General features: G+C 39.3%; 1 protein-coding gene across 2 annotated transcripts in view; it reads right to left on the reverse strand.

Moving 5' to 3' along the window:
• Positions 1-15,116, reverse strand: part of ERCC6 (ERCC excision repair 6, chromatin remodeling factor) — a 77,880-nt gene that overhangs the window by 20,854 nt on the left and 41,910 nt on the right. For both annotated transcript variants that reach the window (XM_042907829.1, XM_042907830.1), the window contains exons 8-10: positions 11,944-12,079; positions 2,678-2,848; positions 2,053-2,229 (exon numbers count right to left, since the gene is read on the reverse strand). In XM_042907829.1, the coding sequence (XP_042763763.1) occupies positions 2,053-2,229; positions 2,678-2,848; positions 11,944-12,079 (484 nt within the window). The remainder of the gene's footprint in view (positions 1-2,052; positions 2,230-2,677; positions 2,849-11,943; positions 12,080-15,116) is intronic.

A 15,116-nucleotide genomic window follows, 5' to 3' on the forward strand; every position in this document is an offset into this window, starting at 1 on the left:
AGAGAATGTGAGACAAACCCAAAGTGAGGCACTTTCTACAAAACAACAGGCCTATAGTCTTTAAAATTATCAAAGTCATGAAAGGCACAACAAAAACAGAGGAACTGTTGCAGATTAAAGGAGGACTAAGCAGGGAAAGTACTGGAACAACTGGCAACATGTGAATGACTACACCTCAGAATTATACCAGTGTTGAATTTCCTTCTGATTTTGATGTTTTTACTGTGGCTATGTTCTTAGGAAATACACCCTGAAGGATCTGGAGGAAAAGGGCATAATGTCTGCAACTTGCTCTCAGATGATTCACACAAATCAGTATAAATTTGCATGCACATGTACAGAGATGGGGAAGAGAGAGAGAAGGAAAGACCTAACAAAGGTGGCAAAATGTCAGCAAATGCTAACAAGTGGTGAATCTAGTGAAGAGTATAACAGTTCTTTTTACAATTCTTGCAACTTTCTGTTAAGTTTGAAATTATGTCAAAGTAAAAATTTGTTAAGAGAATGGTATAAATGATGGACAACAAGAACTCAGTGGAGGAAGAAGGCTCTTATAAAAGTTAGTTATAAGTCATTCCATCTCAAAATGTAAAAGGTATTAAAATGGTTTTAACAATCCTCTAATTTTAAAGGGCTAAAATTCTTTCTCTAAATATTTTAAAACACGTAAATGTCTCTTTTGGTGGATGGCTTTATTTCTGGGTCAGTCATGACCTGGCAGGTACAAGTCCCGCAGGAGGTCTGTGCAGAGACCCTCCTCCTCACCGAGGCCGAAGCCTGCCTCCAAGTGCCACAAACTGCCCTCAGGTCAGCCTCCTGACATTCCTCTCGGAGCAACTCCCTTTTCCCAGTCACCCAGACCTAAAACCTCAGGGTCTGCTGCAGCAAGCTCACCACGTCCGCTCCATTTCCTTTATCTTGTCGGCCCCCACATCTTGTTTCTTCTGCCTACAAAGATGCCACTTAGAGCTTTTGCTCTTCACCTTCCTCCTAAGAACCACCGCCCAAGTCCAGACCCAGGTCCTCATCACCCTCACTCCTAACGATTCCTGAGGGTCCCTCAAAGCCAGCCTCCCTCCCACAACCATCTGCAGCCTGGGTGACTCTCCGAGAGCAACCTCCTTTCAGCCTCCTACTTGGATACCTTCTGTGGCTCTTTGCTGCCTGAGCACCTCTGCCTGCATCCCTTTCAAGGCCCCCATTTCTGGCATCCACACCTTCCCTGTGATATATCTCACAAGCATCTCCAGTGCAATCAGGCATGTCTCTTCACTGCCCATGGCCATATAACGTGGCTGCATTCATATTGCTGCCCTAATCTAGAATGCCCTCGCTCTTCTTAGAGGGAGGCAAACCATACGAAACTCTTAAATACAGAGAACAAACTGAGGGTTGATTGGCAGCGGGGGGAGCAGGGGAGAGGGGAAAATGGGTGATGGGCACTGACGAGGGCACTTATTGGGATGAGCACTGGTTGTTGTATGTAAGTGATAAACACAGGAATCTACCCCCAAAACCAAGAGCACACTGTATACACTCTATGTTAGCCAACTTGACAATAAGTTATATTAAATAAATAAATAAATAAATAAATAAATAAAATGCCCTTAAATAAATAAATAAATAAATAAATAAATAAATAAATAAATAAATAGAATGCCCTCACTTTTCTTAGGCTGTTTTCCCAGAATCAGGTTAAGGGTCACTTGAGTGTTGCATTAAGTCCTCTCTGAACAACTCAATCCTCCCTGGCTTCCCCTTTTCTAAGCTTTTACACTACCTTGTAAATATACTAAATTATATACTGTCCAGAACTGATTCATCCTTGTTTCATAATTCTGACTGCTCCTGAAAACTTTACATGAGTTTTTAAAACTCATCTGGAAAAATATATGCTATCAAGCACAAATGATTTTGTGATTTTTGGCAGATACTGGTTTATAAGCTTGGCCATTTCCCTTATATTATGAATGACTTGGCTACAAAGTATAGTACTTAGTAGGCACATTTAAATATTAAAATGCCTGAAGTGTTACCTGCCCAATACATTACCTGTACTGGGGAGGCATTTGAATATCCCCCCATGGTGATAGGAACCGAGAACTGCTCCATGAACACAGGCAACGTGCCTAACTTTCCTGGGAAGATGAAGTCAAAGAGCGACCACAGCTCCCGGAGGTTATTTTGCATCGGTGAGCCAGACAAGATGATGCGATGAGGGGTGCGGAACTATTTCGGGAAAGAAAACACTTTTTTATTAAATTCACTTTCCAAGGGATGACTACCATCCCAACCCCAAAATACTCCCATGCAATCCTGTTAAATTTTAACACTTTTACATATCATTTTAGTCATCTCCAAAACATGGACACTTTATGCAATTTTAATTCTTCAATTACATGTAAATAAATAGGGAAGAATTTTTCTTATTGTTCAAGCTGAATACTACAGATCAGAGTCAGGTTTGGTTACATCTTAACAAATGACCCCTACAAGAGACATTTAGTAATGTGAACAATTAGAATTTTTAAAAACATGATAATGGGCAAGAATAAAGAATTTTCTGCATTAAAGCAAAATGTGTATTTCAAATCCCTTATGCAAAGCCCCTAAGTGTGTTACTCTCAATTAAACACTATTTTTCACCTGGAAATCCCCCAGTTATAAAAGGTCATACCTGTTTGCAAGCAAGGGTGACAGCAGCATTTGGATTTCGAATTTTGTGCCCCTCATCCAATATCACATAGTGCCAGTCATGCCTGCTAATGTCATCTTGCATCAGCCGAATGTAGGAGTAAGAAGTGATCAAAATGCCATGACAATGAGCAATATCTCGAATTAGTTTCTCCTAAAATATAAAATGGAAAAGCCAGTTTTAAATAAGCTCATTTAAATAAGCTAAATGAGTGTTACTCTTTGAGTGGCAACCTTTCAATCATGATATAATCTAATGCACTTTTAAAATATGTATACAAACATAATATACACAATTATGCATTATTAGCACTGGAAGTTTACTTTGTTTCATTAATCTGTAAGTGGTAAACACAGACTGCCATATCTACTATTAAGCGGGGGAGCCTCAAAAGAAGACTAGAAAAAGTTATAATATGTAAACACTTACCCAATTTTTATTTTTCTAAAATATCCTTCCGTGTCAATCCTTGTTAAATTTAAATCAACAAGGAGGATGGGAAGTGATTATTTTAAAACCAGAAAAAGAAAATGAGAGAAAAACCAAGGAGACAAGACAAATCCAGGAGCTCTACCAGTATAAAACATGAAATCCGAGAGAAGAGAGTAGAAAAGGACATAAAAGCAATGATTTTTTTTTTTTTTTAAGGTAGCAAAGGGACAATCTTTCCATAATTGTAGGGGGAAGGCTTTGACCCTGGAATTCTGCATTGATCCAGACTAGCAGTCATGCCTGAGAGAAACAATAAATTCACCTTCAGACAGGCAAAAACAGAAAACAAACTAGAGACAGATTAGGTAGGGTATGTTATATATCCAGCCAGTGAGAGGTGACTGCACCAAAGAACATGGTACCTTTCCAAGGGCAGAAGAAACACACAGCACTCTGCAGAGTGGCGACAGCAGAGCCTAGAACACATAGCACTCTGCAGAACGGCGACAGCAGAGCTCCCTGAACCGAAATGCTCATCACACACAGAGCACTTGCAGCAACTCTATGAAAAAGGACAGAGGTCCTATTACTAACCCGTTTTACAGATTTTGAGGAAACCAGTAACAGACCAGGTCACACAGGTGGTAAGTGGAGGAGTCACGATTTGAAAGTATAAAGGCAGCCAACTCCAAAGCTAGTATTAACTAAATATTAGGCAATGCTGCCTCATACTTAACTGTAAAAGAAAAAAAAATTTAAGGGAAAATTACATGTAATATATATATACCAGTTCTCAATATAAATAACAGGTATCCTCTGCTTCCAACTAGCCACTTCACTTTTAGGAAAGACCTATATTAGTATCTGTTTTTGCCAACCAAAAGAAATCCAAAGAGGATTTCGCTTTTATGAAAACAGGTGAAAAGCAAAATTAGTGTTCAGTGTTTGTTTAGCAGGGAGCCATTCTAGAAGCATTATGCACCCCAGCAACTAGAGTGGCGCCACCAGGCTCCTTCTCCAGGAACTACACTCAGCATCTTGGCAGTAAGCTGCCGTGCGCGGAAGCGGGTCCATATGCGTTTGGTGACTTGTTTCGTGCATGTTAGCAAGATGTGTCGTAAAGTATCAGAAAAGCCTTAGAGAGGTTATTTTTGCGGTCTGGGGATGCTCAAGAGTTTTTCCATATAAATTAATGGCAAGGGCTTCTTCACTTCATGCCACTTCAGTGTATGAAAGGTTTTATGGGAACGCTCTACTTTTGGGTAGTGGGGAAACCTATATTAAAACAGTAGGTGAATATGAAAGCATTGTTTTAAATGCTAATGAAACTGTTCAGAATAAATCTAAAACACAAAAAGGGATATATTTTTAAGCGTCACTGTAATTCCTGTTTGGTTTAACAAAACCTAGAGTGTGTACCGGAGAAAATAAAAGTGTACTAAAAGTGCCACCCTAAGGACAGAAAGGGGCACAGGTGACACACACTGTGTGGTTCTTAATTGTGAAATAAAAATAGGTTGGATTTACATTTGTAAAAAACAAGCCCACCTACTGATCCACAGTTGCTACTTCAACTGTGTACAAATACAAGAAAAGAAACAGACTGCAGAATTATCAAGGGGGAAAAGTAAGAGAATATAGGGGAAAAAAGTCAGGAAAATAGAACACAAAAAATACAATAGCTGGTTTCAGACTAAATGTACCAGGGGTCTCCACAACGATAGCAGGTCACTAGCAGCGAGACTTTCCAATGGGTGGGTACACACTGCCAAACCCTTAGACCCAAACTAGACTGGCACTGAAAGTTGGAAATATGGGAATTACCCAAGAAATGCAAACAGAAACAGGGCAGATGTAGAAATACAAATATCAGACAAAAGGAACTGACCAGACAAAAAGAGAGGCATTTGATATTTTAAAGGAGACAACACACCAAGGAAGAGGAGCCAGGCATGGCCAGGCACCTGTCTACCAAAAAGCCCTACAACAACCCACGAGCACAAGCGCTCAGAGCTGCACTGACGAAACAGTACATCCACAGCCTGCAGGGCAACCGACCACAGCCTCCCAGAGTTTTTGACAGGTCAGAAGAGAGAAAGTAAGATTAAAGAAAACAAAAGGTCAAAAATTAAGATACAAATGTTCTGATGTGCACTCTCCATGAGCTCCTTGTAATAGCTATCGGCAGAGCTTTCGACCACACAGAGAATACTCGTTCTTTACATGCCACTGAGGCAGAAATCAAACTAAGCGGTCAATGCAATCTGCTAAAAAAGGAAAATGAGAGAACACGATAAAAACAACAATTAGTGGACATTAAAAAAAAACAAAAAACAAAAAACCCTGGTAGAACTAAAAAAGTAAAAATCTAAACAGCTCACTGAAAAGACCAGACAAACCTCTGTAAACTCAGCCCAGAAAGCAGACTCAGATGCACAGCATGAGAAATGTCAAAGGAACACAACCCAGATGTAGACAATACACAAATATGTATTCTCACCAACACCACTGGTGAGCTAATGCCAAAACCCTGAACACTTTGACAGAAGATGACTATTAAAAAAATAAAGTACCAAAATGGACCCAAGAAAAATGAGACAAACCGATCAGACCAATTACTGAAAAACCTGAAAAAGATGGTATGCTCTTCTCACCAAAAGTCAACCAGACCCAAAGGGTTTCATGAGTAAAGTAAGAATCCATCCTGTTGTTTAAACTGTTCCAAAAAGCAGGAAAAGACAGGACACATTTCAATTCATTACTGTAAGACTAGTAAAACCTTGTTTTCAAAACTAATAGACACAACACACACATGTGTGCACTCCCTACTAGAGATCCATTACTTTATAAATAAAATCTAGTAGTATATTAACCTAATAAGGCTCATCGCAGGAATACAAGAGCGAAATATTAGGAAACCTGATGTAATAATTCATGTAATCACAATCATACCAATTTTGTAAAACTCAACATCTTCAAAAATGACTTTAATATTACGTTAATAAACTAGGATTGGAATATTTTTCAATTCAATAGAGTATAAAAGGGTACAATAGGAGCCAAAGAATTTTGAAAGAGAAATATAAAGTGGGAGAAATGACCTCCTCATGTCATAACACACTCAAAACTTCCAAGTTAATAAAACTGCCTTAGAGGATAATTAGGATATCTGGTATGTTAAAGGTTCAACGGGGAGATCTGTATTATCATTATCATTATTATCATTACTATTATTATTATTATGACTACTACTCTGCCATCCCCCTATTCCCAATTTTCAATGCCTGCACAGTACTACACTGAAGACCACACCTGATTAACCATTTCCCAACTTTGTACCTTATGATGAATGTACAGTAAAAACCTCAGGGCTCACAGCTTTACAAACACACATATAGGTTCTCCTGGGACTCACCTCCCTCCATTTTGCCCTTGCAACACTGCTATTCCAATGCCACTGGCCCCACCACAGCTACCAGTAGCGCCCATGAAGAAAAACAGGCTGTCCAAAGAAGCACTACTCTACCTCAAACACCTCATCCCGTCAGTCCTGCGATTTTTTGAAGCCAGAGTAGATGTTAATAATTCCTCTGCATCTAAATTTTCCCCTGAGACTGTGGACAGGCAGCTACCACAACTCTACCCCCATTTTCCCCTCCAGGAGAGCAGTGGCTGCTCAAAGTCATGAAGCAGGTAGGACCCAAGAAGATAGCAAACTGAAATACAGAACGTGAGTGCTTAATTTCTCCTCTAGACCTGGAGCTCTGTGTATACATAGAAGAGGCGGGTGAAAACAAGTACAAATGTTTGGGGCTTCAAAAACAGCACAAGTCAAATTACCACTCACGTTTATAAAACATCCACTGCATTGTAGCCAAACCCTGCAAATGTAGGCCTACTTGCGCATGACCCTGAAACTCCTAACTGTTAGATTCAGGATGGTCATTCCATTAACCCCCCAGGAATACTGCTCCAAACTGGATTCTGGACATCACTTCAACCGAGTTAAACAAATGAGATGCCAAGCCCCTCAAATACACACCAGTGGAACCATGTTCAGCTTCTTTTGCAGGTATAAGGATCAAAGTTTATTTGGAAAATTCTGTAATGTTAAGCTATAGAAATACAGAATTTCTACCATATTCAGAAGATATATGACAGTGATTAAGAATCAAAAGGACACTTTTATAAAAAGAGTAAGAATCTTTTTAAAAAAATATCCCTATTGAAAATATAACCTCCACTTAACAGCCACTGGGTAAAAACACCATCTAAGATTATTTGTTTTCACCTGATTCAATCTCAGAATTCTATAACTGCCTAGACTGGAGTTTCAATAATGGTGAATTGTTGAATATTATGGACGTCTCTATCCAAACACTTAAGACAAATCATCTCGGGCGGTTTCAAATTAAAAGCTTGTAAAATATGTAACCTCTCCTAGTTTTTGCAATTAATAGGGTACATCTGCAATTAGCCTGACTTACTGAATGCAGTGCTGTTGTCATTAAAAGATGTCTGTGGAAGTGCTGCTGTTATTATGGAGGCTCAGGAGACCAATCCCTCCTAGAGGGCAAACAGTGGACTGGTAGAAAACAACAGCCATAAATCACACTGTCAGGCAGCGGGGAGAGCGGAGTGGAGCACAGGCACATGAAGGCCATTCACGATAAACACAGCACGGCAGCTTCCCGGGCAGGATTTACTGCACCTGTAATTAATTAAAATTTCCTTCAAGCTAAATCTTTAATAAACAAGGATTTGTGCTGACAATGAAGAAAAAAGGGCTCCAGCAACATAATTTTACAATATACTTCACAGAACAAGCATAGCATCTATCATTTCTTGTATCAGGTGTATACACTGTCTCCAAAGTTAATAGGAATTACATCACTTTGTGTTATAATTTGTGTACTTGGAATGGGTCTGAAATATTTAGGATGTTTGAGGGACCATGTGGTCCTTTTCTACTTTTATCTGTTATATCTCTACTTGACTCCCTTCCAGCTCGTTAAAAAGCCAAGTCTTTTGACTCCTAACATTCCAGAAAACAGGCCTTTTTAAAAACACGTGATGGCAGTTTCATCAAACAGCCACGTTTTCCTGTGGTTTGTTCTTTAATCGTACCTTGCATTTTGCAAAAAGAATTTCAACATGCTATTTCATTGTTTCCATTTGGGGCCAAACGTACCTGGATGTGAGAAAAAAAGGTCTAGAAGTGAATGCCCACGAACGTGTTTGATAAAGCAAGTGTGAACCTTCTATCTAGAATGTATTTATACTCAATCAGTCAGAAACATCAGAGCATCTTTTCTTGACTACTGAGAAGAAGGAGTCTACAACATTCTTTGTTTCTAACAGTAAGAATTGTAACTGAGTTACATGCCAAGGACAACACTAAGCTTTTGTGTACATCTGTTACCCCAATAACTCTTCACAAAATTACCAAAAAATACTCATTTTTCAGGACATCAAACTAGGCTCAGAGAAGTTAAATGACTTGCCCAAGGTCACAAAGCTATCAAACGGCAAATCCAAGATTGGAACCCTAGTCTGGTAATGACAAAATTTATGCTTTGGAGCCTTTAAGTTATTGTTGCATTTCCCACTCTTCTGCCTCTAAGTGCCACAAATTTGTCACAGTGAGATTAAACTCTTTGAATTATCGAAAATATTCCACATAATTACTATATCCTGCGTAGCAGGAAAAGGTAGGAGAGACAAAGTGACAACTGTTTCAGAATATAAGCATGAAATTTCTCATTATGTATCTTCCAACAAATTGAAAAAAGGGTCCTTAATAATTAAACTTCATAACAGTGCTAAAGACGCCACCACCCACTGTGAATTATGTGAGAAGTATCACAAAACTGCCTTCTTTTATTATCTTTTCATATATTTTCTTTCCCCAAGAAAATGGTTAGCTTTTCAAGGTCAGTTAAAAACATCACATCCATTTTTTAGAGCCCTAACAGCATCAAATACGTACAATATCATGTTTATAGTTATTCAACAAATGTATGCTAATTGACTCATATCAAGTTTCTCTATGTTAGAAAAAAGGGATCATGAAACATAATGAGAAATGGAAAATCTTAGATTCCTATTAGATGAGATTTCAATTGACCATTAAAGATGATTCAGAAGACTGAAAATGTCTTTATCTGATTTGATTGTTTGGCTGAAATATTAGCCACATATATTTTTGCATGGCTCCTGGGTTTGCACTTGATAATTCTAAATTATGCTGTCAATCAAATACAATATTAACAAAGACAATATAGGGTCACATGCTGAGAGAGGTGGGAAGCTACAAGGCAATGTAAGGAAGAAGAATGATAGATGCGTTCCATTCAGAAATGGTTTGATCATTTGATGTCTGTTCTCTAAATGAAATTTTTTTCTAGTTTTTAAATTTTTACGCCATATCAGCTACAACAAATCATTACGAAAATCAAGACAATCTACTTGAATAAGTAGAACAATTCTTGAGTTATTACTTTAAGTTTTCTAAAGAGAATTTCTCTTCTGTATTTTCTCTATCACTGAATGTCCCTATGCCAGAGCACCATTATCACATTTAGATAGGACAGCTACTGGACACAGAAAGCCCCACCATGGAGAAAAAGAATCTCAGCTGATAAGGACAGAAAGTAAGTTAGGCATTACATGCTGGGTTAGACGCCAGACTAGCAATGACAGAATATTTGAAATACGATTAAAAAACATAAACTGTACTGCAATGTAACACATTATCTGTAAGCCAACAGGAATGCATGGGGTGGTGACAAAGATCTTCACACATAAATATAAAAGGAAGGGGCAAAAGTATCAAATGTCACTTTGGTGTTTGAATCCAACAGCTGGAGTTCTGATCTCAGGAAGTGTTAGTAACAAGGTCTGTGCAAAGGATTTAAAGTATTTTCAATGTGTCCTCATCACAAATAACAAACTGATACTAACAATAATGAGTAATAAACTGATTGTGTTTCTAAGTCAAGACTAGTCTGTAAGATGCAAAAAAAGATTTTATCTTTTGCATAACAACTTACATCTTTAGAGATCTGGAATACTTCATAATGGAAAAGAAATGGTAGAGTTAATTAAGGGTCAGAGGAAAAACACAAGTCTACAGCTTTTCCTCAAAAGTTAAATAAGAAACTTCAGGTTAAGGTCCTTGGTAAATGGTAAAGCACTGAAAAAATTATGAACATTCATATGTATGCAGGTGTCTGTGTGTGCAAAACGACCTCAGAAGATGAAACCACTGTAAACAAAAGTGAAATATCTATTCTTTAAAGTTCTGCCCTCCAAACAAGGAAGCAAGTCGCACCAACAGAGACCTTACACTTACATGAAGACAGTTCTTCAGTTTAAAATAAAAGAGGAAATGCAGGTAAGCCACGATATACGGTGAAAGTGAATAAATGCCCTTCAGTATCCCAAAAGAAAAGAAAAGGTTAAAGAGGAACATATGAAAAGTGTACCTCTTAAAGAGAAGCATCAACTAATGAATCCTGCTGCAAGAGTTTGCAACATAAAACATTAAGAAACATCAATAGACAAACAAGTGAAAAAAGGCATCAAAAATGTTTTACAGGGTTGACGAAAAGATAGTTACAATTTAGTTTGACTAGAAAAAAAAAATCTAAACTGTTATTTTCATGTTGTTAAAAATCACTGGATTTTTTTTTTTTTGTTTTGATCACAGCATTAACCCTACTTCATTAATTATTTTAATTCAGTTTGTTACCATCACTTAAAATTCAGGGCAAAGTCGACTGATTTTAACAGCAGCTACTATAAGCAAGATTCCATCTCATCAACCTTGAGCTACCAAATTATAAACAGTCCTTACTTACTTTTATCAAAAGTTCCACTTACGATCATGAACAAAATGGGACTCTGGGAGGAAAGGGGTACTGGGTGAACCCACGGAAAGTGGAGTTTAGTGGCTCACATGCATCCACCTCAGTGAAGCAAACACTCAGCAGCTCTTTCAGGTACACTGCTCTTGTGGGGGGAACACAAGAGCTCACTCCAGAGCCCCAAAGACTTGGGAAAGAAAGAACTCATAACAAACTGCCACTTCCCGTCAATAGTGTAACCTGCAAACCCACAGCAAAGAAGGGTAATTATTCATTTAGGCAGAGTCTGGATGGTCAGAGATGAGAATTTAGAAGTATAATACAACCTCTCTATGCTACCCATTGGAGCACAGGTAAACTTCCTTTTTAATGTGACTAAAACTACAGATAAGTGAAGAAATTCAACTTTCAAAATACAGTGGTTATGCTTACATGATGACCAAGAATTCAGAGACCAAAAAAGCAATTTAACTAAAAAGCAACAATACAAATTAGGAAATTCGCAAAAAGAAGATTGTTCTTTCGTCACTAAGAATATATTTAAAAGCACGTTAAATGCATTTACCAATGAGGTGTTCTATTACACTTTCCTTAAACTGTGTAAGGCCACTAATGCCCCAAATCCAGCTGGCTGACTGTTAATGTAAGCCCCGATGTATGGTCCCACTCATGCTAGTAGGCTTGTGGTGTGCCCTGTGACCAGTTGTATTTTGCTGGACAACAAACATGTCTCAACACCACTATGAACTGTTAGAATGATAAAGCCTACATTCCTAATTGTTTTGAAAATACACAGATCTAAATTAAATCAGTGACAATAAGATTAATGCAGAAAAGAAATAGGAACATACATGTGAGAAATATAGGCATCAGAGGGAAAACAAATATGTAAAATGGAAGACTTTAAAACCAAGCAAACTATAATTTACTGAAGTATTATAGTGTTACCTTTTTGTGAGTGTAGGAGCCAGTTTCATGCAGAATTGCCACTCTGAACGGAGGCCACCACGTGTGAAATTCCTTCACCCACTGATGCATCACTGTCGTTGGACAGACAATTATAGTCGGACCCAACCCCTTGAACCTGCACCCAAAACATCCAAGAAGAAAACACAACCATGAATGACAGCATATGGGTGATTAAGCACTAAAAAACAAAAAAGGAAACAAATAGAAGGCTAACAGTTTAAAAAAGAAGAGCCTAGCTATGGAAATTTATTTTTTCTTTAAAGAAAAAGCTATTGAGGTTAAAACCCAGTAAGTGAAATCTAGAGTAAAGTAAATGGAAACTGAACAAAAATTACATAACAAAAATACTTTCCTTTCCTCTTCTCCAGATTAGGGAAAATATTACAGGTTTCTTCAAACCAAAGAGAATCTTCTGTTTGAAGCTTTACAGCCTATGAAGAGTTTTCACTCACACAATTTCAATCAACTGCACAGCCCTAGAAAGTAAGCAGGACAGGAATGCTGCAGTGTTCCGGGGCTCTGGAGGCCGGCACGCCTGAGGCAACATGGTTACCAGCAGACACGGCAAGGCCTAGAGCCAGTCTTTACCCACCACAGCCTGCCTTCACTGCGTGGTGCTGCTCGCTCCTCTGGAGGGCACCACAGTGACCGCTTCCACTGGAAAGCCCATGCCACGAGCACAGCTGTACTGTTCTCACAGAGAGCAACAGAGCACTACGTGGCAAGAGGCTTAATGACAGTCACCCACTGACCCAGCAATCCTGAAGAAACATTTATGTACCAGGATACGCACCGTAGCATATTTACATTGTGGAAAAAGTGAGTGCTACCGAAACGTCCATAAAGACAACGACTGAACAAACCATCCCATTTCTTTAATTCAGCACAAGCCAGTGGGTCTGGACTCCAGCTCTGCACACATATGTGTGCTCTTGCACACATAAAGTGCAAGATCCTGGGCACATCAACTTAACCTCTTTCAACCTCAGCTTTCACATCTTAAAATGGGAATAATAATAGTACTGATCATATAGGGTTATATAAAGATTAAATCAGTTAACACCTGTAAAATGCTCACAACAGGGCCAGATAGCAAATATTACAAGCTTGTTAAATAAGATTGAATATTATATAACCATTAAAATCATTTTTGAAGAATATTTAAAAACCTGGGATAATATTCATAAGAAGTCTTTTAAAAAAACAAATTATGGAATCATCCCATCTCACTTACACACGGAGAGCTGGTAGATTGGTCCTGGTGGCCACTATCTCAACATCCATCTCTCCTCTCTCCTTCCTAACAGAACCACCATTTTGTTAGGTATCCTCTCTTCCTTCCCACACATGTACTTGATGGGACTGATGACTGCCTGGCTGAGGCGAGAGGGGAAAAGCAGGAACCCTGGTTCACGCACAGCAGTCAGCACACAGTACCCCCTGGCGATGCTCACTCTTCCACTCAGGGCCTGGCAAGTCTGGTTCACTCAGGGTAAGGATGGGACTTCCATTCTAGGCTGGGGCAGAGTTTGCTCTTTTGGGTGCTCCTACCAATGGCTGATGGCCAGTTGGGTTACAGTGCAAGGAGACCTGATGACTAATAAGAACTGGCCATAGGAGAAAACTGAAGTCCTTGGGTCCCTGATCACATCACTGAGCTGCTGATCATACTGTGTCTACTGCCCACCTCCTCCATAGGTTCTTAGGTATACTACACGTATTGTGAACATCGGACTCAACATAAGGTTTCCCTTACTGGCAGTAAAAATAACCTGATACATTGCACACCGCAGGTAACTCACTGCATGTGTACCATCCTGCCCTTTCCCCCTGTTACAGTGGAAAAAGTATCCCTTTTTTGTCTGACCAATCCCTTTGCCTGTCCTTACCTCTCACTCATTCTGGGGCAGAGTCACTGCCACTCTCCCCCTCCCCCACCTTTTTCTGCCCCAAAAGGATGCTGAATATCTGATGCTAGATGCACACTGCATATGCTTTCCCCAAGCTACCTCATTAATCCCCATAGTTGTAATCTCTCCCTTTACACTGATGCCCTCAAATCTAGGTCCCCACCCCAGATCTCTTTCCTGAACTGCAAAGTACCATACTCTTGAATGTCTAATTGCTGGCTGACTTAGATGTCCCCACAGCACCACACATCATTCTTCTCTACCTCGCCCTCCTCCCATGTTTGCAAACCCAATGGAAAGGAACTGTCACCCACTGTCCAGGTATTCGAATTAGAAATGCATGCTTCCTCACTGATCTGTCCCTCTTGTTCTCTACCATACCCAACCTATGCTGACTTCATGCCATGTCTACCTCCTAAATCCCTCTGAAAGGCACCCTTCTCTCCATCTACACTGTTAATGCTCCAGTTCTGGCCACTATCACCTCTTACCTAGGTTACTACACTTTTTAGCACAGTCATTTCAGAAAGGCAAAATCTGAATGTCTCATCCCTTTGCTTGAAAGCCTTTAATGTTTGCCCACTGCGCTTGAATAATCTACACACCTTGAGCTGGCCTATGAGACCACAAGGATCTGACCTCTGCTCACCTCTTCAGCCTCGACTCTCTCACTGCCCCCATCCCAACATCTGCCTCTGTGGTTCAGCACTCCACCTGCCAGTGCTGTCTCCAGTTTCTACGAAGTACATACTCCTCTGATCTCTCAACCTTCCCCTTGTCCCCTCTTACCCTCTTAACTGCCATCTATTTGTGCTTTAGCTCTTGAGCTTCTCCAGGGTCTTCCTCTTTCCCTCCAGATAGGTTAAGGATCCTTCTGTGGTATATCCACACTAGACAGGACCCCATACTAACCCTACCGTGACACATATCACTCTTATTGTAAATGTGTATTAGATCTTTCCTAAGCTCCTTGAGGGTAGGAATGGCCTCTTCTTCAAATGATCTCAATGCCCAGACCACAGGAGATAATGTATATTGGCCTTTTAAAATGAAAACATTTTCTTAAATGTTGTTAGAAAATATACTGAAATGTTAAAAGAGATGATTTCTGAGTTAGGGAATCATGTAATTTTTATTTTCTTGCTACAGCTCAGTAAATAATTCCTGACCTTAAAAAAATTTTTTGTAGGTTACTCAGAATAAATCACACAGTGCTTGATGTATTAAAAATAATCTTCTGCA

Source organism: Panthera leo, chromosome D2, assembly GCF_018350215.1.
Source record: "Panthera leo isolate Ple1 chromosome D2, P.leo_Ple1_pat1.1, whole genome shotgun sequence".
In the NCBI taxonomy this organism is placed as follows: domain Eukaryota; kingdom Metazoa; phylum Chordata; class Mammalia; order Carnivora; family Felidae; genus Panthera; species Panthera leo.